The sequence below is a fragment of the Anser anser genome (genome assembly GCF_964211835.1).
Source record: "Anser anser genome assembly, chromosome: 15".
Classification (NCBI taxonomy): domain Eukaryota; kingdom Metazoa; phylum Chordata; class Aves; order Anseriformes; family Anatidae; genus Anser; species Anser anser.
Window position 1 is genome coordinate 17,341,817 of NC_139736.1, and position 23,037 is coordinate 17,364,853.

Genomic DNA, 23,037 nt, shown 5'->3' on the forward strand with positions numbered 1-23,037 from the left:
TTTTAAGGAAAAAAATGGCAATACAAGTAGCTGTTAATGTTTTTTTCACTGTATGGGAAGGGCTAGCAGCATATCGGGTTTCTGTGATATGCAATGTCTTATTGCCAGTTTTATCCATGTTGTATGCTCCATACTTATGAGCACAGAATTTCATAAAACAAAAGCCTGTGTAAAAACAGGTTTATTTTGCAGCACCTTTCAGTTACAGTATGCACATAATTCTCCTTCCTGTTCTTACATAATTCTACTTTCTATGGCTAAGATATCACTTCAATCTGAATGCGGAGAACGGAATGAGAGAATGACTTCCAGATCTTTGTAAGAATAGGTCTCCTCTTGGGAAAATTAGTCATACAGGGCTTCTTTTCTATTTCTGAAGAGCTGCCTGGCATGGAGTGGTTATTTATTTTAGTCTATACTAAATTCTGGGGAGGCTTTCTTATTCTTCTTATTCTTCTTCCCCTCTATTTCCTTTCTCTAGGAATATTTATGATATTGCTGTATATTACAGTATTATAGATGTAGATTTTCTGGTTCCTAACGTGAACAGTTTATTGCTGGCATTTTATGTTATGCCATCATAATATTTACGTGTCATTTCTAATTACTAAAAAGTAAATTTAAATATGGCGCTTCATAGAACTGTTTTCCACCCAAGTATTCTTAAATATTCATAAGCATAGTACACTGGTTTAATAAGCAGTGTCTATACTAAGTGGAATATTGATTGTTTCTTGGTGTTTTCTTTCAATAGATGGCCCTTCAGCTCCAGAGCAGCCTCACGTGACCATTCCTGGTCTGATGATGATGTCTGACGAAACTCTTTCAGCTGTCTCAAAGTCTAGCAAGAATGTTGTAAAAAACAGTGACATAGAAACAGCAAACCTGTCCCCTAGCCTGATTCCTGCACAGCAGCCCACGATATCGTTAATATCAGATGATAATACAGATGCACTAAGTGTAGAGTCACTTACACTGGTCCCACCGGTTGATCCACACAGTATTCGTACATTCTCCTGCATTCCTCAGCCGCCTTTGCCATCTGAAATTGAAGTTGGCACGGTAAAAGAGACAGAGGAAGAGTGTTGTGACTAAAGCCAACCTGCAGACTGTGATAAACAGTGAACCAAATTCTTGTTTGGGAGCGCAGATACTTCTTGAAGCATCAGAGGCTATGGTCTGCAAGAAGAGGCCCACTGGTGAAGCATGTGGGCAGCTTTTAGGACAAACATCAGAAGTTTGGCATATTTAAACCGGAGAAAAAAACTTCAAATCTGGACTGGGTATCTCCAAGCCCATTTCTGGTATACAAGAACATGAATGTACTTCAGATCACCTACTTTATTATAAAAATAAAGCTCCAGCTGCAGTAACTAAATTAATTGTAAAAGGTCTACAGTATTATGGCAAAGTGAAGAAAATTTTGGATACCTGGTTCAGGATGTTGTATCGCTACTTTGAAACTGGAGACATACCCACTGACAAGGAAAAAAATACATATACTATAGTACAGACATACCACTTCCATTCGATTCATGAATGTTTTTTTAATCCTGATCTCTTTCAGCTTTTGTTGGCCTGTACGATACCAGCAGGCTTGGCCCCTTTAAGTGTTGTATTCATAGGTCTCCAAACTTCAATATTGTGTTTTCCACGTGTAATATTTTTTCAAGGTTTGATTCAAAGCAAGATACATCTCAAAGCTTTTTTTTTTAAGGTAAAACTCTGAAATTTAATATGACAGCTGCTTATGCAGATTAATGTAAGGGATTTTTGAGACTTTTTCAGTCTTTGCTTAACCAGCTACAGAGGGATGGGAAATATTTTAAGAGATTGCTATAGCTTGTTTGTTCACTGCTGACAGTCAAATTGCTACACCTCTGAGGAGTGATATCTTCTATACTGAAGGACAGCTAGAAGCAGACAGAAGCAGTTTTACTCTAAAGAGGCTTGTGTTGTGTTTTTTTTTTTGTTGTTGGCAGGCAGGTTTTTTCATATTCCTGTAAGAAGTAGGTCCCCACATCTAACCAGTAATTCCTTTGCAAGTCTGAAAATAAAAAGGAAATTTTTTCCCATCTGGGAGATTATCCCTGTTAAATGAAATTACAACATAAAAGTGATTCTGAGTTTATACTTGCCTTACCAAATTTGCCTCTTAGATCCTGATTCTGAGTTGACAGGAAGTAGAAGAAAATTGTGGAGTAAAGCTTGGAGTGCTCTGCTGACTTTATATGGAATTTAAAGTGAATGGAGTTCAAGCTTTCTGATCAATTTCTATGTGTGTTCATTTAAGCTAGCAGTAAGATGAGCAGTGTTTCATTATTGGTCTGCACATAACATTGAATGCTCTCTGGCTCTCAAAGATCGAAGTCTACTATTTACTTTACTTTGGATTTCAGTCATCAGTGCAATCTGTTTCCTGATTGTCTTTGCGAATATTGATTTCATATCAAATAGGTGAATCTGAATTTTTTTTACCTACTTTTCAGTCCTACCGTATCTCTTCCTTGCTGTCAGATGGAATACTTGAATTGATTTTAAATATTGCATTTATATGAGATTGAATAATCCACAGGTATCACTTTGCTTGTTTTTCCATATTTTCCTTTGTGTAATGATTTAATCTTTGTAAAACATGGATATAGCATGGCTACTATTGAAAGCCAGCATTTCTTCTTTCATTATCAGCTTTTGCATGCAGCTTTGTTCACTTCTGGTTTTCTGTGGCTTCTGCTTCATCTCAATTGAATTAACCACTATTCTGACCATTCCAGAATGGCTCAAACTCTAAAATGAAATCTGAGAACTAGGTGTCTTTAGCACTGTTAAGGGTGTGGGATGAGAATTCGGCCTTGCTGGATTAAGAGGCCACTATTAATTTTTTTTATGTGCTTGGTCCAGTTTTCACTGGAGTCACTGTTGTGGCTAATGTACACATACCTGAACAAGCTTAGACATCAGTAGCAATTTGGGCAGAAGGACCACATAAATATGTCTTATTAGCTTAACTTATTGCGGTCTAGACTTTCTCTAGCATGTTGCTGCAGTGCTCTGTAGCCACAGTAATAGTCTAAAGATCAGTATAAAAAATGATTCCTTGCTTAATTTGAAAGCATTTTATGTTGTTAACCTAAACTCTTCACCTAGATTACAGAAAATGCCACTGTGCAGGCCGAGTTCCCTTAAATAGAATTAATTTTAGACAGAAAATCCTTGATCTATCTTTATCTAATGTAAAATTCAGTCCTAGCAAAATTAGGAGCATGCACAAAGCAGCTTTTTAACGGGCATGCATAATCTCACCCTTGAGCCATGCTGCACAAGAAAGGGGATGTGGGGAAAGAAGGCCGACTGTTTTTCATTGCCTTGGAGTGGCTTTTAAGTCCCATGACTGGTTGTCTACCAAGAGCTTCACAGGAAGCAGCTGAGATGCTGTTAGTAGGAATATTAAGGCATATGTGTATAATACAATTTATATTCTCCATGCTGCATTAGGAGACTTAATAATGTAAAAGTTCGGGAGTTGCTGAAATATGTCATCTGAAAATCTTATCTCTGCAAGTATGGTGTTAGTAATCTGCAATTCCTCGAAGAGTATCATATCTATCTGTCTCTTATCAGAAGAACTCAAGGGCTGTTTCCTTATCCCCCCCTTTCACTGTAAAAAGGAAACTCAACCAACAAAGCATTAGCACATCAGCCACAAATACAATTTCTTTTCTAAACAAGTCAATTTGAGTCAGTGTAGCATCCTTCTTTTTATCCAAACCCAAATACCAAGGTGCAGCTGAGAGCAACAGCTGAACGACTGACTATTCAGAAGGCTCACTAATTCAGTGCAACACTGCAGAGAGAAGGGAGGGAAACGAGAATCGCTCTGAAATAAATTCACTAATGGTCCAGAGCAAAATGCTGGAATTTTGTGCGATGAATTCTCAGTGTGTTTGTAGAGGCTATGTCTTAACTTCAGCCATACTCTATTGCATAAAACAGTTCTGTTATTCCCTTCTTTTTGAGGAGATGCACCAAAGACACCAGGGCATACTGAATGTTACTTTATTATTTTGTGCTCTGTCTCATTTTATTAAATTTTACCAAGATATTACTCGTTTAACAGAGCTATGTGTTGCTGTCACTGTCAGGTGTCTGCCTCTTGCGGGTCCCCTTTCTGTTTGTCATCCCGTGGACAGCACTGGATGAGACTTGCGCTTTTTCCTTGCAAAGGGCACACGGGCTGTCCGTTTGGCAATCTGGTAAAGAAAAGAGTGGAAAGGAAGCGTTAGTGGCCAGCTCTAACGTCCACCTTGCTAGTGAGTAATGTTTGCTGTGCAAAACTTGTGTGCAAGAATTGGCTTTTGCAGAAATTCTTTGGTACAGGAAGAAACCAAACATTTATCTTCCTGCACTATTTTTTATGAGCTGTGTGGATTAAGAAATTCACTAGAAGTGTGGTCATATGTATACGAATACTGGAGACTGTTTCATGTGAAGTTGTGAATTATACTGTAAAGACTGACCTTGTTTGTACTCTTTGCAGCTATTCATGATAAACTAAAGGTCTGAATTCTGTTCCTTAAATTAAGCTGGGCTTAAAATATAAAATTACACCTGTTAAAGAGAAACCTCAGTGTTCTTTGCTTTACAACACAGCTGGAATTTTCCTTGAAGTCACTTGAAGAAAAAATGTTGATGTCTTCCAGAATTGATTTGCTGTCTTGAAATGCTCTTGCTAAAGTAGAGGTATGTGGCATTTAAAGACTTCTATCGCTTCTCCAGAATTTAAAACTCAAAGCTCATCACTATTCAGAGTTTTAAATCAATGTCCTACAAGTTTAGGTCAGTCATACAAGCTCTTTGCCCCCATAGCAACAGAATACAGGGGGAAATAATGTTTTCTTCTGGGGATTTGAAGTATTCTTGTTGGCAAAATTTTAAAATTGATGGTTAAAGTAGTTTACAGCAAAATCAACAATCCTTAGGATTGAAGTTACTGAGAATTTTTTTCTTACTTCGCAGTAAGATGCCAGTAGCTAGAATTGCCACGCGTGCAACAAGAGGCCATGGCTGGTTACCGTAACTGAGCTAGGAGTTCAAAAACTGCCTGGCAATTGAGTGTCATCCTACTAGTAGGAAATGGACTTATTTTTCCTCGTGAAGTAAACGAAATGTAAAACTGTATGCTTGAAGACATGGGTAAGCTCTCAGCCAACCAGGTCAAACTGTAAGTGTGAAGCCACTCCATGGCACTGAGCACTTCAGTCACAGGGTGTCTGTGCTCGTGTAATCTGTCACTCTTTTCTGCACAGGTGTTACAGGTAAATGCACCATAGCCTAATGAATAGTTTTGCTGATGTGTATGTCCTACTCTTCCAAGAAAAAAAATCATGCTAAGTATTCATACATTGTCTTCACTAAGCAGCTGAAGTTAAATGGGGAGTCGCTTTTAGAAGAGCATTGTGCAGGCAGCTGTCAGCTAGGAAATTTAGTCTTTTGGTCCTACAGCTGAATCAGAGATTTGGGAAGAGACAGGGCATCAATGGGATCTGGGCGTTTTGCCTCAAAAGTGGTTAAGTCTCCTTACTAAGTTTCCTACTCATTTTCAGACAACCAGACCATAAGCATTTAAATGTCTTTTTGAAGTTCAGAGCTGTTCTGTCTGTCTTCTTGAAAGAGCCTTTGGGTACATCACTGTTTACCCACCTTTGGCTTACTTTGGGGTGTCGTTCACCTGGCCACTGCACTTTGAGGGGTTTTCCTGCGCTCACCTGCTCTGCTCTGTTGTTTCCCAATGTTTACAGCATGAATCCCAAACGTGTACCAACCCTCACTGCCTCCTGCAAAGCAGATGGTGATCTGGGCAGGACGTGCTGGGTGGGGGCATGCAGAAGGTGGGCAGGGGGAAATGCTCGGGGGGGTTCTGCTGTTCAGGGTTATTTGAGCAGCAAGAGGTATGGGAGATGCAGGTCTGGACTGAGTCTCAAACAGAAGGTTCTTTCATATGGAAAAATATTTTTATATTACATTTGTACAGACTTTTCCCTAGTTTGATCTCTCCAGATTTTTAAGGATCTGCACATTGCTTAAACTTGATTTGTTTTGCAAGATGATTTAAAATGTATTTTAGGTTTTCTAATGTATTTAAAAATGTAAAGCTAAGTTTTGCATGTCTAATAAACGTGCACTGTGGCGGTATCTGTTTATTGTTTTGCTAACTAGAATTTATTCATTCTTAATGAATATGAAAAACTTGTCATTGTTGTGACTGTCTCAGCCTCAATGAATGTGTGGAGTGTGTTTATTTAAAAAGGTAACTAAAAAGGGCTTAAGAAGCAAGCAACTAAGAATCCTTGTTGATGACACAAAGTTCAGGCTAGTACATACTAGCCAGGATGTACTGGGATGTGTTCCCAGGATTCTTCTAAGAGCATAAGATACATAAAACTTTTTTCATCTTTTTTTCTGTTACTTTGGTTATGGGTACCCACACTAATGTAAAGCGAACTTAAGGCACGATAATGGCCGTCTGATACTTAAGTCTCTATGAGATGAGAGTCTGAGTTTTTGTGTATTTAAGACTAACCGTGGCAGGAATAGTTACAATAAACATGAAGCTAATTTTGAAAAGGATTGAGAATAGCTTCAAGCTTGCCAATTCCTTAGAATTTCTAGGAGCTTTGGTTTGCCCAGTGATAACACCAAGAATAGACACAACAACTCTAGGGGACCTGCTGGAAGCATTTTAAGCTTTAACTTCAAGCATCTCCATTTGTGAATGTATGTTGATATTTTGTTGCAAACTTTTTACTTCATTTTGAGCTGTTTTGCTGGTTTTGATTATTTTAAGTGCAAAGGGAAATGTATTTTTCTAGAATAAATGCATCTGGGCTTTGAATACTACATAAAGCATTTAATGAATATGGAGGTCTTTCCTCTTATGAAATATATTTCAAAAATGTCTGAAATGTACTTCATTAAAAAAAAGTCCTGAATGTGCACTTACATTTAAAAGGAAAAAAGCCCAAACATGGGGTGAATTGAATTCTGAAATGTCTTTTCTACAGGCAATAAGTGTTAATTATTTAACGTAAGTTATGTTAGAAATTTGGAGTAAATATGACAATATATTATGTTAATTTAAAGAAAAATGTAAATAAGTGGGAAGGGAGTGAAATTAGAAAGCATTGTTGTATGTCTCTGAAATCCAGATTTATATAGCTGAGTTTGTATTTGTTGGCATTAATCATATGTCATGGCTATGGAAAACCTGGGCAAGAATGAACAATAGACCTTTCTTTGTAAATGGAACTTGGCAATAAAAATGGTGTTACTGAGAACTTCCTTCCCCTTCGTGTTGTGTCACTGGATTTGATGTGCAAGGACATCCAGTAACAGTGAAATGCCCAATTTGCAAAAGTGTACTCTTAAGAAGAATGGTGCATGTGAGTGTTAGGCATTCTAATCTTTAAGCTGAAAACTGAAATAGCCAAGGCGTTTCTGCATTGTGTATGTGAGGGAGAGCAGAAAAGAAGCCTGTAGAGGTGATGCAAAGTAGACGAGACCAAGGGTTAAGAGTGGCTGGGCAACATCTAAAGTGGTTGTGAACCACTTGGAAAGTGCCCCTTTGCCTGTCATGTGTGATTTCTTCCACAAATACGTCCTCACATCCTCTTTCTCTGGTGTATGTTGCCAGTTCTGTACATGGATCAAATCCAACAGAGTTATTAGTTGGGTTCTTGTTAATTAGACTCTCCATCTATGGGAATTAATTACAGTCAATGTATGTTCCTTGTGAAATGTTATTTCTCAAACTAGGCATCGGTCCAAAAGCTTTCTTGGGAAGAAATTAAGTCATGTACCATGAAATAAGCAAGGGAGGTATTGTAGACAGGAGACAATACTGCGATTTCCTGTAAGTTGCAAATATTAAACTATGGTGCATGGGGGAAAAAGGGGTCAAATCTGCTCCTGGCAGTTGGTCTCTGTACATTGTGCCACCAGCTCTGCTTTGAGGATACCAGCTTTTGGGTTCATGGCCTCCCTTCCGCTTGAAACTGTTTTGTGCTTCCTGTATCCTTCTGATACCTCAGGACTTTTGCAGCCTTTTGTCTTGTAACGCTTCCTCTGTTTCTGTACAAGATCTGTTTAGATTTGGACGTTGAGTCAGGTTCAGCATCTCGCCCTGTATTGCCAGTGGTCAGAGCTGGAATGAAGAGCACAGCCCCAAGCACTTTCTTCTCCTCCTGACTGGGATAAAATGAACTTGACAAAACACAATGCTGCGTCTGCATAGTCTCATCTTACTCCCCATGAATATCTAAGTGCAACCAGTCCTTCAGTAGGTAAATCCACACCACTATCACTAAGATAATTAATTCCAACATAGTCCTTATAGATAAAGTGAAAGCGTGTCAACATACAATCTGTCTTTATCAAAGTGACTTTGTCTTTATCCAGGTAGCTTTTGTCTAAGTAAAGGTGCAGCATTTGGAGGTTGATGCCTTTGTTATTTGACACTTAAACTGCTGGTCAATGTTTCCATATTGAAGCAAGAGTTCAATGGCATTGCATGCTGGCTCTTTGGGGCGGAAGAATCGGCTCCCTAACCTGTGTTAGAGCTTTAAAGCTTGTGGGTAGGCAAAAGCTGTTCAGCACCTTATAAAGATCTTTTTGAATGTGGACTGGGAATGCAAGCTCATGATATGTGTGAGTACTCCCTGAAAAGGCTGTTGAATTTTAAGCTGGTGTTTTTTCTCTCGACTAAGGAAAGATGGTGGGAGTTGCAACACTGGGAGTTTACAACTCTTCCCTGGCAAAATTAGATGACTTTTTTTTTTTCAGGCAAATGTTCACACAGAGTCAGGGCAGCTAAGCTGATGGGGAGCAGCTAACTCAGCCTGCCTGGACAGCGTTCAGTTGTCTGGTTTTAGTGCAAGGATTATCTGCAAATGTCTAGATACTGAAATAATGAGTGCTTTGGCTGACAGTTCTCTAAAATTGATTTTTGGAGGTGAAATCTTTAGATTGCCAAGTGCCTTATTACTCAGGCTTAAGATTGAGATTTTTTTTTTAAATATGAAAGCTTTTGCCTGTCCTCGGAGACTTGTTCTACGAAGTTGGGTAATGTTGAGCTTGTGGAACAGAAAACACTGATATCATTCCATCCTCACTATCTTGCCCCCAAATAAGGGTTTATATTTCACACATGCCACAGTTTAATTTTATTTAGCCTGTCCGGTTGAGTGATCAGGAGAGATGAATGCTCAGGCTCTGTTTCCTAGTTACACATCATTTTTTCTCAGCTTCAGTGCAATAAACATTGTGATGCAGGATGGGAAGATACTACTTTACTGCAGAAATAAATTTTGACTTTAGGTTAATTGGATGAAGACGACTTTGTGTAAATTTGCACTCGTTTTTGGATCATTTATTTTAAGCGGCTTTAGGTTGCTGAGAAGCTGTTTTAGAAAACTGTCTAAAACTTGAAGTTATGCTGAAAACTTACATGAAGTGGGTACTAAGGGCGGTTGTAGTGACCCAATTGTCTGAGCAAAGCTGGGTGTAGGAGTTAATGCAATTGGCACAGGAGCAAGGAATGATAATGTATTCCAGCCTTTTGCCAAAAAACTTATTAAATCAACTGTTACAAAATTCAGAGAGGTTTATTTTAATATGGTTGTTAATAGCAGCGTGTTTCCCAAGGCTTCCTACCTCTGCCGCTATGAAATGTACTCTTCCAAAATGGGTCACTCACTCCCTGGAAGAAACATTTTGCTCTTCACTTCAACGATATTGCTGTTGTCAATGATTTAAATGGGCTTGTAAGCATGACTGCCTTGGGGAGACTGCTATGTGAACGTGAAGTAACGGAACAAACGTCAGCACCAAATCAAGAAGTTAACTGAAACTGGAGCTACCTGAGGGAATATCCTAGCAGCAGCCTCCCCCCAGGCTCTCCTCAGACAGCTGGATTTGTTGCAGTAGTACTTTGAATAGGTCGACTTTGCCCTGCTCCTAAAGGGCTGGGAAGTGGCATGGTGATCTGGTGGCAGTCACCAGAGGGGGTTATGGAGTGGTGGGTGCCGCAGCTGTGCCAGCTTGCTCCTCTATTCCAATTGCGGTTTGGAACTGCATGGTGAAGGTCGAGTGAGTCAAGGAGGCAGCTGGCCACTGCTCATTGCTGGAGGTGGTCAGAGCTTGCTCTGCCTCAACAGCCAGACCTGCCAGAAGGAGGAAAAGGAGCTGCTGAGGGGGAGAGGCAGAAAGCCAGCTGATGTCTCTGAGAGAAGAACTTGAAGGCAGCAAAGACGGGCAGGGCCTACAACGGACAGAAGCAGGCACTTTTCCTAAGAAATCCTGGGTGTAATGATAATTATGCACATGCACACACCTCTCCTGGCCTGAATAGCAAAACCCTGCCCAGCCCCTGACATTGAGGGAAATCACTTCCCTGTGCCCTCTCTCAAACAAAAGCAGTAAAGAAGCCAGCAGACCATGCAGTAACCAGGACTTGCTCGTGGCTGTTGCTTGTGTGTATATAACTGTGCTTGCATGCACCCACAGGCTCTACTGCTGGCGCATCCTGCTAGACTACTAATTAGATAAGACTATAATATTGTTAATTTACTAATTAAGGCTATTAGATGAGATATACAAAATTGCATGTTGCTGAGCAGGGGAAGGAAGAAGCCAAAGTTATTTCAGTGGGTGGTAACAGGTATTTGTCAAATTCTGATAGTTCAGAGGTGAGTTGCTTACAGGTGAGTGTGCAACTACCACCAGATTTTAAGAAAGTTTTCATAATTAAAAGACTCATAAGAAAATCACAAGAACTGGCAAGACTGCATATCTCGTTAGTGCTCCTTTGACTATTTTGCATCTTGTTGTAGGCCAGGTGGAGGAGGAATGCAACTGTATGCGGTTTTCACTGCAACAGGTTTTACACGCTCAGTAAAACAGAGTTCCTCTTGCAAGTTTTGTCACTCCTCTTGCAGTTTTTGTCACACATTGGGCTGAGATGAGTAATAACCTGCGTGGGAAATTCTAGTCAGCAGCAAGTACCAAACAACCAGCTTTGGAGGTGAATTCCTCAGCAGGGAGACAGCGTGAGTTGGACAGGCTGAGTAGCGGGTAGGAGCGGTGAATTATGGAGATCAGATTTGCTTTTTTGACTTATGTGACAGTGAATACATTCAGTGGTGTTTCGGTGGCTAGCATTCAGTGTTTCAGTTTCAATAGCTGACCTTCCCATAATAGCTCACAGGCCAGGAAGCAGAGGGAAAGTCTTCTCTGAGGTCAAAGTGGAAATAATGGAAAATTCTGTGGAAATGGTCAAAGTGGAAATAATGGAGACTTCTGTATCAGCCTCTTTCAGCTCATCTCACATAATTTTTTTAAGGGGATTCCTTAGATTTCCTATAGTCCTCATCCTCCTTGCTTTTACATAGTTTTTTTAGGTTTTGGAAAGAAAGCTTAATTTTTGTTTAAGGCTTTAAAACCCAAGAGGGAAATCCTTTCATGTAGGCTGGTTTAAAAAAAAAAAAAAGAGAATATTCTTATTCGTTTTTATTTAAAAGTTTCTCACATAAACCATAGCAGGGACTTTCTGTCACAATTTTAAATTGTGCAATTCAGGAAGAGCTACTTTTTTAGGCCAACATACTTCATTCTGTAAGAGTAAGGTATTTTTGTTTCTTAATACATGGAAATGACACTAAATTTTCCCACTCTTTTCAGGGCCCTAGTAAATGGACTGGGTTTTTATAGTTTTTCTTCATTTAAGATAATATCCTGAAGGTGAATGCTAAATTTAGGGTTGCTAAAAGTGAATAAATATCCTAATCCCTCTGCCACAAGCTGGAGGCGGTAAGGAATATATCCTTGTTTGGAGGGTAGCATCTATCTTAGTAGTAGATACCCCTTACTGATGGATACTAACTGGGGAATTGTGGTTAGGGTGAGAACTTCGACAATTTTTGGAAACATCTATGAAGCACATGCGTGTGTTTTTGCTCAAGGGTTGTAAAAATAAATAAATAAATCACCAATGCAGTTGATCCTCGAACAGAAAATTCCCTGTGATTATTTCTTAGAGGACTTTTTCTTTGCAGTGCTGCTTCTGTCTCTGGTCTGTTAGAGTCTAGCAGTGTTGTGACTCTCTGCTGGTTCAGCACATAAAATGGTTTGGCGTTTTTCTTTTTCTATTGGTTTCTATTGAAGGTCTTTCTCCTCTTTTTCTGGGGACTAATGGAGCAGCAACACCAGTGTAGGTAGCTGTTGTTCAGGTGCCCGTGGCCGGCATGCTGCTTGGTGGGGCAGGTTAGCTGTGGCTTTGTGTCTGCAGCCATTGTGGGACAGGAGAAGTCAAACAAGTGGTTGTTCTGGTGAGGGGAGGTTGGGAATGAGTAAGAACGAAAACATCAATGAAAAGACTAAAAAACAGATTCAAAATTGTGCGGGTCTGCCACCAGAATGTTTCAGATTTGGTTTCTAGCCCTAAGGGGAGGCTTAGGATCAGATAAAGCAGCCGCTGTCCTTCCCTAACCTGCCCAGGTCTTCACAGAGAAGAGTGCTGGAAAGCCTCAAAGTTCTTGATGATATCAATCACTTCAGAAAACCAGTGGAGTTTTTCTGAAAGCCAAGCGGCTGTTTCAGTCAGCAGCTCTCTCTGCTCAGGTGGAGTGGAGACGAGGGTTAGATGGGTGAGCGGGGGCTCCAGCAGGGCCTGGTGCTGCTGCAGCGCTCTGCAGCTTGGTCTCTGGCCCTTGTCAGAGTTTGCAAAGCATCAAAGCAATCACACGTAGTTTAAAATGAACTTGAATGCCTTATTCAGGGGAGGGATTTTTAAGTAGTACAATAGCTAGATTTCAGTTTTAATTCATTTTTATCTATTGATACCTACGTGTAGATTGAACAAAAGAAAAATAACTGAAAGCAAAGCATTGTAAAAAGATCTTTTTGGCCAGTAATCATCTAACAATTTCTGGAATTTGTTACCAATTTGTTGCATCTGCTAATCTACATGAATACCATGTGGGACATGTTATGATTTGGGTATACTTCCCATGCACACCTTGTGATTTCAGTCTGATAGTCTAAAGTTAAATGAAATCAATCTGATATGGTGTGGTTTTCTTCAAATGTGAGATTTACTTTCTGTTTGTTAACTTAACACGTTCCTCCCCAGTAGAATAGAATAGAATCATTAAGGTTAGAGGAGACCTTCAAGATCATCTGGTCCAACCATCCCCCTACTACCAACGTCACCCACTGAACCATGTCCCTAAGCACCACGTCCAACCTTTCCTTGAACACCCCCAGGGACTGTGATGCCAACACTTCCCTGGGCAACCCGCCCCAACGCCTGACTGCTCTTTCTGAGGAGAAACGTCTCCTCATTTCCAACCTGAACCTCCCCTGGCACAACTTGAGGCCATTCCTTCTAGTCCTATCACTAGTTACCTGCACGAAGAGGCCGACTCCCAGCTCCCCACACCTCCCTTTCAGGTAGCTGTAGAGAGCAATGAGGTATCCCCTGAGCCTCCTCTTCTCCAGACCAAACACCCCCAGTTCCCTCAGCTGCTCCTCACAGGACTTGTGCTCCAGGCCCTTCACCAGCTTCGTAGCCCTTCTCTGTACATGTTCCAGGGCCTCGATGTCCTTCTTGTAGTGAAGGGCCCAAAACTGAACACAGCACTTGAGGTGTGGCCTCACCAGAGCAGAGCACAGGGGGACGATCACCTCCCTGGTCCTGCTGGCTACACTGTTCCTGATACAAGCCAGGATGACGTTGGCCTTCTTGGCCACCTGGGCACACTGCCAGCTCATGTTCAGGTGAGCATCAATCAGCACCCCGAGATCCTTTTCCTCTGCACAGCTTTCCAGCCTCTCTGCCCCAAGCCTGTAGTGCTGCATGGGGTTGTTGTGACCGACTGTTGGTAAGGATGAGAACACCTGAGGTCAGAGGGTTGGCTAAAGGCAGGACAACGAGCTTGCTTCTCGCTCTTTTAGTTAGAAGCTGGGCATGGAAAACAAGACATTGGCAAGTGTGAAATGACCTCTGCCTTTTCCTACCCTTATTCTTGTTTCTCAGAAAGGTCCCAGCAAGCAAAATGGGAACTTTTAGATGGGGGTAACCTGAGAGATGAGAGTCTCACTCAGTGCTCGCAAGACAAAGGTGTAAAGAGGAAAGTGTTGCCCCAAGAAGCTGACCTCTGTGCTTATTCTGTTCCTGCCTCCTGGCAGCTCTGGCCATCTCCAGACTGCACTTTTCCTCAAGACGGCAAAATGGAGATACTTTACCTAAAATATAAATGACTCTTAAGTGTTCATTGGTGACAGTGATACAAGTTAAGAGTCCCTTAATTGTTTTGGGATGACTCAAGAATTTACACCAAAAATGTTGAATACTTGATGGATAATTTTGGTTTAAAAAAAAAAAAAAAAGAAAAAAAAAGCTAAAAAATATTGAAGTTAGTGTTTTTGGAGTCTTATTTTGTGCATAACCAACTCAGAAGATTTTATATGCATTTCTAGCAGATGAGAGTTCAAAAAGTGTATATTTTAAGAGAAAAGCTGGGAACTACTGGATTGTTTCCTTCACTTCAGAATTTTTAATGAGAAAGCCATGTAACAATGCTCACATGCTTGTACCTTCTGAATATTCAGAACTGACGGCATCTCTCAGGCAGAACCCTTTCCTCCAGTCTGTGCATTTTTTATAGTAGCATGCCATAAGCTCAAAACAAATTCCCTTTGCTTTGTCTCAATTGTCACAGACTTTGCTATTTAATTTTGGCTTCTCTCCAGTAAGAATGTTGAAACCTTTTGTTTAGTTCTATGTCAGTCTTGCTTCTGGTATTAAAGGTAAAGATGTAAAGCTTTCAAAGAAAAGACTTCTAAGTTATACAAAGAACCAAAATAATTTGACAAGGCAGTTGAAGAGAAAAACATCAGTATATTGCATTTTACGTGTATACCTTGACTGCTATTCAGGATATCAGTTATTCCACGGACACTATAAAAAAAAAAAAGTCATCTGTAAGAAAATCAGGTTTAGCTGCCCACAGCCATACTTGCACTTAAGTAATACTCTTTCTACACCATGTGCATATTATCCTATGCAAACTCAGTTGTTGATGTGAGAGGGTGTAACTTAATTCCAGAGTTCCTGGGAACAACTTGAGTAGTTTTGCTTTACTGCTTCTCCATCGTGCAGTTCACTCGAATTTGCTTATCACAGTTTATCAGCTTCAAGGCTTTTCCTGTGAAAGCGTTGTTTGCAACCACTGTCTGCTAGATAACTTGTAATTCTTACATAGCTGCCAAAATGATTTGAAGGGAAATACTCTTGCTTGGCTAAAATTTGGTAAAAATAGGTCTAGCAAGCTTCTTTGTGAACAAATCCTTGTATTAGATGTTTTGTGGAGGAGGGAAACTTGTTGAATTCTCTAAAACCACAGATGTCTTTGAACCACAGGCTTGGAGCTAGGCTTCCTCTGGTTTTTTTCATTGTTTCAGAGAAGAAAATCAGAACTGCTGTAGGAAATCAGAGCTGACTTTCTATAGCTGCATTTAGATTTTCTCTCGAAGTGCATGGTGTATGTGTTATCCTGGCTTCAGCAGGCTTCACCTTTGCTTTAGCTAAACAGGGCTTTGGATAGGTCACTCAGCCTGTCTGCTCCTTAGTTCACCTTTTACAAATACATTGATATCAAACTTAAGTGTTAACAGGGCAATCATGGATTTTAGTTTGTGTTTGCAAAGTGCTTTGACGTTGATGCTAAACGTTAATCTCTGCAGATTTTTTTTTTTTTTGTCACAAAAGGAATGCTAATACATTACCATTCCAGTCATGGCGCATGCAGCAGATAATTTAGTTCCTGGTGATTGATGTAACTTTCAAGTCACCACAATAAAACTTGTGTTTCTTCATTTGTGCTACAGCTCTGAATCATCTGAACAACTTCAGAATGTCAGGGGAAAAAAATCTTCCTACAGTGTTTGACTTAAGTTTTGGTGATAATTTCCAGCGGTTCAATATTGCTCAATCTGATTCATTTGTGATAACAATTTTGAAGTTTGAAAAGAAGCCTGGCTTTTTTAAAACTTTTTTCTTTTTTCATAACCATTATTCCTAGAATCTTTTTGATCCTTTCTGCTTCATAGTAATGATAGTAAGGAAATTATTTGTCTTCTAAGAAGTCAAACCAACTGTATAAGTCAGGCTTAAAATGCTAAAAGTGGTTTCTAAGAGTGTTTGCAGATAGGCTGAAAGAAATATGAAATTTCAGAAATAAAAAGGAATTCTTAGTAACAACAAGATAGTGTGAAAAATTTGCATCAATAAATTCAAGCATAGCAGCGTGTTGCATAGGCAGTCTCTGCTAAAACCTCATGCATTAGTCACATAACTATTTTGCAAAGAAATTGTAAAACGGCACAGGTGAAGATGTTACTGTACAAAAAGGGAGTCATAGAAAGGAACATGTGAACATTCTTCATCTGCCTCTGTAGCAGGCAATGTCTGGGCTGAAACTGCCTGGAAAGGTGTTTTGAAACAATGTGGCAGGCTTGGTGTAGCTGAGCAGCTCTCAGCCATTCCCTTTTGCTGTCTCTGAGCTGGGGATGTGATAAACTTCCCTCTAATAGGGCTAAAGAGGAAAGTGTGGACTGGTAAGCGCAAAGAGATCTTCAACTGCTTGAGCCTGATCAGTAATAGTACTGAAAATACAGCACCCATGCATCCCCCGAGCTTGAGCGTAAGTACTCACAACACAGTTCAAATACAAGATCCAGCTGCTTATAGGAGTAACTCTGAACAACCCCAGTTGGACAGTCTGCTCTGAATAGCTGTCAAAGCTCGTGGATAGCTTGGTTGCTGTACAATTTTTCACATAGAGCCTTGTCCTTTAGAAAAAGATTGCTCAGTAAAATGCTGGGAACAACTGCAATGGGATGAGAAAGTCTGGATTCAGAAGGAAATAGAGAATTCCTTGTGGAGTTGTTTTCAGATATTCCCAAATGAAGGAAACAGGAACAGCCAATAGACCAGGTCCTGTAAGGCACTACTGGCAATGAGACTTAACCAAGAATCACTTCTTACGCATTGCTTAGAATAATAATTTTAACACTATCCTGAGTGAATGAAGCGCATATAACTGAGGGATGTTACTCGGTTGATTTTAGTACTTTCAAGAAACCAAACAAGTCACCATAGCCTACTGCTAGATTGCACCCCTGTGTGTAGGCAGGCTTTCTTCATCTGGTTGCTAATGTTCCATTAATTCTGGAAGCTGTAATTTCTGGACAGACCTTGTTCATATGTAATTCAAGCCCTGAAACACTTAATGCTGTGTACTTTCTTAATTCCTTACTGAGTCTGAGCTGGATGACTAGAAGCTGATTCAAGAAATTATCATTTCCTACCGCTGCATCTCACCCTGAAGCTTAACTGGTGCTACGCTAGGTGCTGCACAGACATGAACTAAGAGGCAATCCATGTTACAAAGAGCTTACAGTCTGCAGCGGTGGCCTGCAGCAGGGAGGCCACTGTCATCATTTCTGTATTAAAGATGGGGAAATCACATGCTGATTGCTCAAAATTGTATGCAATGTCTGCGGAAGAGTCAAGAACTGAACCCAAAACAAATCCTTTACTGATGAATATATCATATTTCCAGTGGTAAGAGAGATTATATATAATACCTGATGAGTCTCTATTGGATATGAGAAAGCTTTTCCAAGTAGTACTATTGCTTAGAATAGCAAGTTTTGATGAGTAAATGAATATTTTGACAAAAGCAATAGGACAAACTGAGATTGACTGCTCAAATGGCCTGGATGAGGATGGTCTGGAATGTTACTTCAGCTGTCAAAAAGAGCTGATTAAAAAGCAGCTAACTGTCCCCAGAAATCTCCTCTGTAATTGGTAAAATTCAGAAAAATATTGATGTTGACCCAAAATGATCAACTCATCCCTAACGATCCCTAATCAGCTCAGCTACTCTTCTGCAGAGCCTCATGGGAGCAGTAGCTGAGAAGTATTCATACCTTTAGGATTGTTTCTCTTTTCTTTCCTGCTCAGGCTACGTGCTGATAATGCCAGGCAGTGCGTTACCCCCAGGAAGAGCTGTTGTTCCTGAAGGGCGCTGTAGGTGAGTTTCAGACACAACTCGTGGTTTGGTTGCACATGAAGTATCTAAATCAACAAATTTTAGGGGGCATTGGATGAACAAAATCTGTTATTTCAAGCTCCTTGATGGAAGAAATGGAGAAATGGATATTTTATTTATTTTAATGAGGCAGTATTTCATTCAAAGTGTGTTGAGCAAATTTACATGCAAACCTTCCTTAGCACAAAAACACTGCTGGATGTCTTGTAAGAAGTTAATTCTTCTATCTAACCAGAGCAGAGGCATGTGTCTTTCAGAGTTCAGTAGGCTCTACCTACTCTCCAAAGAGAACCTTGTAGGGGGGCAGGAAATTGAGAAGCAGACATACAGACAATTTGTTTCTGCCAAGGGCATGTCAGTGTTGGCACTTACTATTGTCATGTACATGGAGCAGTCGTTTCTCTGAATTACTTGTAGATTAAGGAAACAATAGAAATGAAAACCACAGGATTTCTCAACCCTGAGAATTAAAATAGGGTTTGCTCTCCAAATAGACAATTTTCAGATATTGCAGTACAAACAAAACATGCTGCCTCCATTGGTGTTGGAGATTCAGCTCAGGCTTGAGTAGTTAGGTCAGTTACTGACTGTTGTGTGTTGAGTTTGTTGTTGTTGTTGTTTTGTTTGTTTTTTTCCTCTAATTTCAGCATTAAATAAAAGCCTGAAACCAGAAGGCTGGGACATGCTCCTACAACTCTGAGCTGGGCCTTTGTAAAGATAACTTGCACCGGGCGTTAGATCTGCAGCTGCATCCACCTTATAAACCTGCAACTCTGCTCCGACACCCTGCGACTGGGCGAGAGCTCCAGCCCTGTGGGTGTGTTCAGTTCAGCGTGCTCAGGCTTCGTTTTGGAGCAATTTCAGATCCGTCTGCACAGCAACATGTTCCTGCAGGATATTTTGGTTTTATTTTTAGGTGGTAAATCCACTAATCACTTGTTTAGTGAACCAAGATCTCTAGCAGCTCTTACCTGGCAGGCAAGAAGGAACAGCTGCACCATATTTTGCTAGTTTCTTTGCTCCAGTGCCAGAGACCTGAGAGGATGGTTCCTCAGCTCAGCATCCACTGTGAAGTCCTGTTCTTTATGTTAAAGCAGGCAGTGAAGAAACAGATCAGATTGGAAATCTGTAATTCAGCCTGCTTAATCCAAGAAAAACAAACAAACAAACAAAAAAGCAGTATCTACAAGGCAGAAAATAAGTATGTGGCTTTTAATGAACTTTCTGCAATCCTGGAGCAAACAGGGCGGCTCGTTGCTCCATGCTGCTGCCAGAGCCGGTCTGGAAGACATACTAGTAGGAAGGTGGTTGGAAGTTGTGTGCTTTGAACGTTATGCAGTGGAGATCATTTGTAAAATGAGAGGTAATTATCTGCCTGTGTGAGAGCATCTTAGTGCTGAGTAGCAAGGCAAGGGCATCCTGAATTGTACCACCTACCACGCAAAGAAAGTCCTGGAATTTTATCCTACCACAAAGGCTTTGAGTCTGCAGAGTATCTTGGCTATTTGGCTAACGAGTAAGTCTGCTTATAGCCCTGCTGATTACAGGATCTAAGTGTGTAAAAAGTATTTTTTCTCTCTCTCATTCACTGATGCACTCAAAGAAAGATGAAACTGATGGAGGCAGGAACAGGATTTGTTCCCTGTCCCAGAGCAGCATCCCTGGAGCGGTGCAGCCACACCACAGAAATACTTCCACATTGCTGTGGCTGGCCTCTAACAGGAGGTCCAGGGGTGAGATTTCTGTGGGGACACTAACTTCACCATTTATACTTCTCATTAATAGGTGTCAGTCGTTTGCGTTTATAGCAGTGAACTAACTTTAACAACACCATTTTTGCCTTGGGGTAGTGTGTTTTTTTGGTCCTCGCAGTAAAATCTGCACAGATTTTTAAAGTAAAAATACTGTTTAAGTAGAAGACTAATAAGGGTTATCCTAAGCACATGTGTACATACAGCCTCAGGAATGTTCTCTTCGCATCTCCGACTTCTGTTACATCTAAGCCAACAAGAGCTGAAGTGGGAAGCTGCGTGAGGAAGGGGAGTATTACCTGCTTCAGGTATCTGGTGCAGGGCAACACTGACCCCAGAGGAACGGTTCTCATCCTTATTGCAGCAGGGAGAGCTGCCAGAGCGATCAGGGAGCCTGGACAGATAACTCTAGAGTCTGTTTTTTTTTTTTCTGTTTTTTTTTTTTTCCCCTGCTTTTTTTCTTTTCCAGCTCCTCTAGGATGTGGTTAACTGTAGTGTTGCCATGCGGCTAGAAGGGCTATTATCGTTTGTGTGAAACTGGATAGAAATGGGTGGTTAAGTCTGCTTCAGATGTAATTAAGTCTGAAATGCCTCAGTGGTCACATTAGAAGCACTAATTTTAAGCTCACTTATTGGTTTAGGCCATAGCCATTTCTTAGATAAAAAGGCAAAAGGTTTTTTTTAATCCTTCATATGATTTTCTGTGGAAAAGAGGAAAAGAAAAAAGTGGTTTTTTAAAGTAAAGACAGTATACCCACTACAGACTCCTTGTCCTGCCAAGATAAATCGATTAAGAAACCCCAAACCATTTTTTAACGGAAAAAGTATCTAATCATCCTTTTTTTGTCCATCAGTGGAACAAACTGCAAGTTCCTCCTGTGGGTGACTGTCCTGCTGTTTGTGTTCCAGAGATGGATATTTAATGTCAAGTTAGTCAGGCAGAAGCTTAAATTTAAAGTGCAATCAGGAGTATGTAGCTTCATATGTTTTTCCTTGTTAAAATAAATAAATAAATAAATAAATTTAAGAAGTCATTTGCTTCTGCCTTTACCTTACAGTTTTCTACAACCTCATACATACTGATGCAACTCTTCATGTGGTTGTGTTACAACCAGTTCTGGTGGACATGAGGCGGATTTGAAAGTGCAGAAAAGTAAAACATCAGGGAAAAAAAAAAAAGGAAAGGAAGTAACTTGCGTGGAATTCTTGGTAGTATTTTTGTCAGGCTTATTCCGTCAGTGAGGGGAAAAAAAAAAAAGATGCAAATTTAGCTTAAATACATAGTGTCCAGCACTAAAATACCAGGACTTTTGCATTCTGAAGTAGCCTGGATACAGTTGGTAGGGGAAAAATAAAGTCTGTTTTATGCGTTCCCTGCCAGTGACCTTTGGACACAGTGCTTATGTCATGAAAGTCTGTGGTTTCCCATCACAAATTGTGCGCTTTACACTGTTTAAGAAAAGCACAGAATGTGTGTTTAAACATTTAAAACTGACTTGTTGGTCTGAATAACTGCTGTGAAGGAATGCCCTTGCAGCCATTTGTCCACTGTAAACAAGAATAGATGCAGATCATAGAATATCCTGAGATGGAAGAGACCCACAGGGATCAACCCCTGGCTCACGGAATCACAGAATCATCTAGGTTGGAAGAGACCTCCAAGATCACCGAGTCCAACTTCTGACTCAACACTAACAAGTCCTCCACTAAACCATATCACTAAGCTCTACATCTAAACGTCTTTTAAAGACCTCCAGGGATGGTGACTCAACCACTTTCCTGGGCAGCCCATTCTAATGCCTAACAACCGTTTCAGTAAAGAAGTTCTTCCTAATATCCAACCTAAACCTCCCCTGGCGCAACTTTAGCCTATTCCCCCTCATCCTGTCACCAGGCACGTGGGAGAATAGATCAACCCCCACCTCACTACAGCCTCCTTTAAGGTACCTGTAGAGTGCAATAGCGTCGCCCCTGAGCCTCCTCTTCTCCAGGCTGAACAATCCCAGCTTCCCCAGCCGCTCCTCGTAAGACTTGTTCTCCAGACCCCTCACCAGCTTCGTTGCCCTTCTCTGGACTCGCTCGAGCACCTCCATGTCCTTCTTGTAGCGAGGGGCCCAAAACTGAACACAGTACTTGAGGTGCGGCCTCACCAGAGCCGAGTACACGGGGAAAATCACTTCCCTAGTCCTGCTGGCCACACTGCTTCTTATGCAAGCCAGGATGCTGTTGGCCTTCTTGGCCACCTGAGCACACTGCTGGCTCATATTCAGCTGACTATCAACCAGTACTCCCAGGTCCTTCTCTGCCAGGCAGCTTTCCAGCCACTCATCTCCCAGCCTGTAGCTCTGCTTGGGGTTGTTACGCCCCAGATGCAGGACCCGGCACTTGGCCTTGTTGAACTTCATGCAGTTGACCTCAGCCCATCGGTCCAGCCTATCCAGATCCTCCTGCAGAGCCTTCCTACCCTCGAGCAGATCGACACACGCACCTAACTTGGTGTCGTCTGCAAACTTACTGAGGGTGCACTCGATCCCCTCATCCAGATCATCGATAAAGATATTAAAGAGGACTGGCCCCAGTACTGAGCCCTGGGGGATGCCACTAGTGACCGGCCTCCAACTGGATTTGACTCCATTCACCACGACTCTTTGGGCCCAGTTACCCAGCAGCCAGTTTTTAACCCAACAAAGCGTAAGCCAGTCCAAGCCACGAGCAGCCAGTTTCTTGAGGAGAATGCTGTGGGAAACGGTGTCAAAAGCCTTACTGAAGTCAAGGTAGACAACATCCACAGCTTTTCCCTCATCCACCAAGCGCGTCACTTTGTCATAGAAGGAGATCAGGTTCATCAAACAGGACCTGCCTTTCATAAACCCATGCTGACTGGGCCTGATCGCCCGCTTGCCCTGCAAGTGCCATGTGATGACACTCAAGATAATCTGCTCCATGAGCTTCCCTGGCACTGAGGTCAAACTAACAGGCCTATAGTTTCCCGGGTCTACCCTCCGGCCCCTCTTGTAGATGGGCGTCACATTTGCTAGCCACCAGTCGACTGGGACCTCCCCCGATAGCCAGGACTGATGATAAATGATGGAAAGCTGCTTGGCCAGCTCTGCTGC

General features: G+C 41.2%; 1 protein-coding gene across 8 annotated transcripts in view; it reads left to right on the top strand.

Moving 5' to 3' along the window:
• The window catches only part of CLEC16A (C-type lectin domain containing 16A), a 109,686-nt gene that overhangs the window by 77,812 nt on the left and 8,837 nt on the right, over positions 1-23,037 (top strand). For 2 of the 8 annotated variants that reach the window (XR_014572684.1, XR_014572685.1), the window contains exon 24: positions 755-876. Coding sequence is in view for 4 of the 8 variants with exons in the window: in XM_083799826.1 (XP_083655952.1) it covers positions 755-1,095 (341 nt within the window). In the remaining 4 variants the exon portion in view is untranslated. Of the gene's footprint in view, positions 1-754; positions 7,335-18,082; positions 18,153-18,817; positions 21,795-23,037 lie in introns of those variants that run through there. The other 6 variants (XM_083799826.1, XM_083799827.1, XM_083799829.1 and 3 more) reach the window with 5 other exon arrangements.